This window comes from Tachysurus vachellii, chromosome 6, assembly GCF_030014155.1.
Source record: "Tachysurus vachellii isolate PV-2020 chromosome 6, HZAU_Pvac_v1, whole genome shotgun sequence".
NCBI classification, from domain to species: domain Eukaryota; kingdom Metazoa; phylum Chordata; class Actinopteri; order Siluriformes; family Bagridae; genus Tachysurus; species Tachysurus vachellii.
The window spans coordinates 29,959,459-29,961,958 of record NC_083465.1 but is presented as its reverse complement, the minus strand read 5'-3'; the positions used below and the strand labels follow the sequence as shown (position 1 = coordinate 29,961,958).

The 2,500-nt window shown below is 44.0% G+C and overlaps 1 protein-coding gene across 8 annotated transcripts in view; it reads right to left on the bottom strand.

Annotated features, from left to right (window-relative positions):
* The window catches only part of tenm3 (teneurin transmembrane protein 3), a 355,350-nt gene that overhangs the window by 51,292 nt on the left and 301,558 nt on the right, over positions 1-2,500 (bottom strand). For all 8 annotated transcript variants that reach the window (XM_060873214.1, XM_060873217.1, XM_060873218.1 and 5 more), the window contains one exon: positions 218-485. In XM_060873214.1, coding sequence (XP_060729197.1) covers positions 218-485 — 268 coding nt within the window. The remainder of the gene's footprint in view (positions 1-217; positions 486-2,500) is intronic.

The following is a 2,500-nucleotide window of genomic DNA, read 5'->3' as shown; positions in this document are numbered from 1 at the left end:
TGTAAACAATCTTCAACATTTTGTTTGCATTTTCCAAAAATAATTTCTTTGCTTATTTGTTTGTTTTATTTACTTTAAGCAAAATACCAGCAATTTTCCTAAAGAATGAGCAAATAAACAAACAAAGGAATAATTAAAATCTAAAAATCAACAGGACTTTAAACAGAACTGTAAAGACAGATGGAGGTGTGATGGAGTGTGCTGCGTGTGGACTCACCGACTGCCTCGCTCAGGCCGTACACTCGCTGGTTGTAGGCGTCCGTCTTGTCCCAGATGAAGGTGTAGGACAGGTTGGGCTCTGCGGGGAACCACTTCTGGAAGAGTCGTCCCACCACAGCCACCATCAGGTGCACCTTCATCAGGTTGAAGGGGATGGTGGACTGGGTCATGGTGACCTTCAGGACGGGACGGTAACCGGCTGCTCGAGAACTCAAGTACACCAGGTTCAGGTCACTGCCGGGGATCGCCGTGTCCTCCTGGAGAACCTGCACCGCACAGAACACACTGGTTACCATGGTGACGAGATCATGGTTTCGGGGCAGCTTTAAAGGACCTTTAAAGGTTCTGTAGAGTGTTTCGTGTTTCCCCATTAGTGAGCAGGTCCAGTAGCACACACACATCTATCTATCTATCTATCTATCTATCTATCTATCTATCTATCTATCTATCTATCTATCTATCTATCTATCTAAAACAAATACTAATTATTATTTTTATATATTGTTTTGTGCTGGTCCTTTCGTTTGCTCCTTCTTTTTCTTGTAATTTTTTTTCTTTTGGTCATTATTTTTTCCAATTTATGCCTTTTTCTTTCTTCAATTTTCAGGAGGAGGAGGAGGAAGAGGAGGAGGAGGAGGAGGAGGAAGTTGAGGATATTAGTGTTTAGATAATGTAATTTGTATTAGTGTCAGTTTGAGTGAAGAGGAGGAGCAGATTGATCAGTCTCTTCCTCTTCCTCAGCTGGATTAAACACACACACAGACCCCAGATCAGTGACCTGCAGCACTGCAGTGTTTAATATTTAATGTTGTAATATTAATAATGTCGCAGTGATGCTGCAAGCTCATTGGCTGAGAGATGGAACTGGTCCAGAATTTTTATATTATTTAAAACTTCTCCATGACGGATCCAGACATTTTGGTCATTAAAACTCCTCCACCAGTAACGAAGAAGTTATGAAAAAGAGGTTTGAAAGACGCTGAACATCAGAGAGCTCAAAATACTGTAGCTGAAGGACACCAGACACCACTTTATTTAGCCAGAAGACATCACGCAGAGCAAAAGTGGAGCAAAGACAAAGTCACAGGAGTGTCACAACTTCAACAGAGCAGAAGTGACACAAAGGGGGCGGGGCTAAAACGGAGCAAAGTGGGTGGAGCAAAAGTGTTGGAGAGGAAGCAGCGCATGAAGAAGAGAAGGATAATTAGAGGAAAAATGGTGGAGCAAAAGACTGATGTATAGATCTGTCTTTGTCCTCTGTGGTTCCTCTAATAGTTTAGTGTTTGTCTTAAAGATGTTTTTATAATTATTACGGCGTATTAATACGTTTGAGCCGTTTACAGTCAGACTGAACACATCTGACTTCTCTTAGAGCAGCTATAAAGTAGACCTAGAAAAAAAACCCCCAGAGAAACCGCAAAGAAGAGAAAACTCCTCTGACCTGAAGACATCCTTTAAAATTCCACTGAACAGTGATCTGTTGCTATAGAAACGAGACGGTCCAATCAGAACAGAGCGCTCTGCAGTCAATGAGATCTGCCGTACTTTGTAACGGTGTGAGAAAGTGAAGAAATTGAGATGTTTCTTATGCAGCTGAAGCTCAGCTCTGATTTGAATAAGAAGCTTTTGGCTAATAACAGAGGAACTGAAATAAAAAGCAGGTCTGTATGGTGAGCTCAGACGTTTGGAGCTCAGACGTTTGGAGCTCAGACGTTTGGAGCTCAGACGTTTGGAGCTCAGACGTTTGGAGCTCAGACGTTTGGAGCTCAGACGTTTGGAGCTCAGACGTTTGGAGCTCAGACGTTTGGAGCTCAGATGTTTGGAGCTCAGACGTTTGGAGCTCAGACGTTTGGAGCTCAGACGTTTGGAGCTCAGACGTTTGGAGCTCAGACGTTTGGAGCTCAGACTTTTGGAGCTCAGACGTTTGGAGCTCAGATGTTTGGAGCTCAGACGTTTGGAGCTCAGACGTTTGGAGCTCAGACTTTTGGAGCTCAGACGTTTGGAGCTCAGACGTTTGGAGCTCAGACGTTTGGAGCTCAGACGTTTGGAGCTCAGACGTTTGGAGCTCAGACGTTTGGAGCTCAGACGTTTGGAGCTCAGACGTTTGGAGCTCAGACGTTTGGAGCTCAGACGTTTGGAGCTCAGATGTTTGGAGCTCAGACGTTTGGAGCTCAGATGTTTGGAGCTCAGACGTTTGGAGCTCAGACGTTTGGAGCTCAGACTTTTGGAGCTCAGACGTTTGGAACTCAGACATTTGGAGCTCAGACATTTGGAAAGCGCT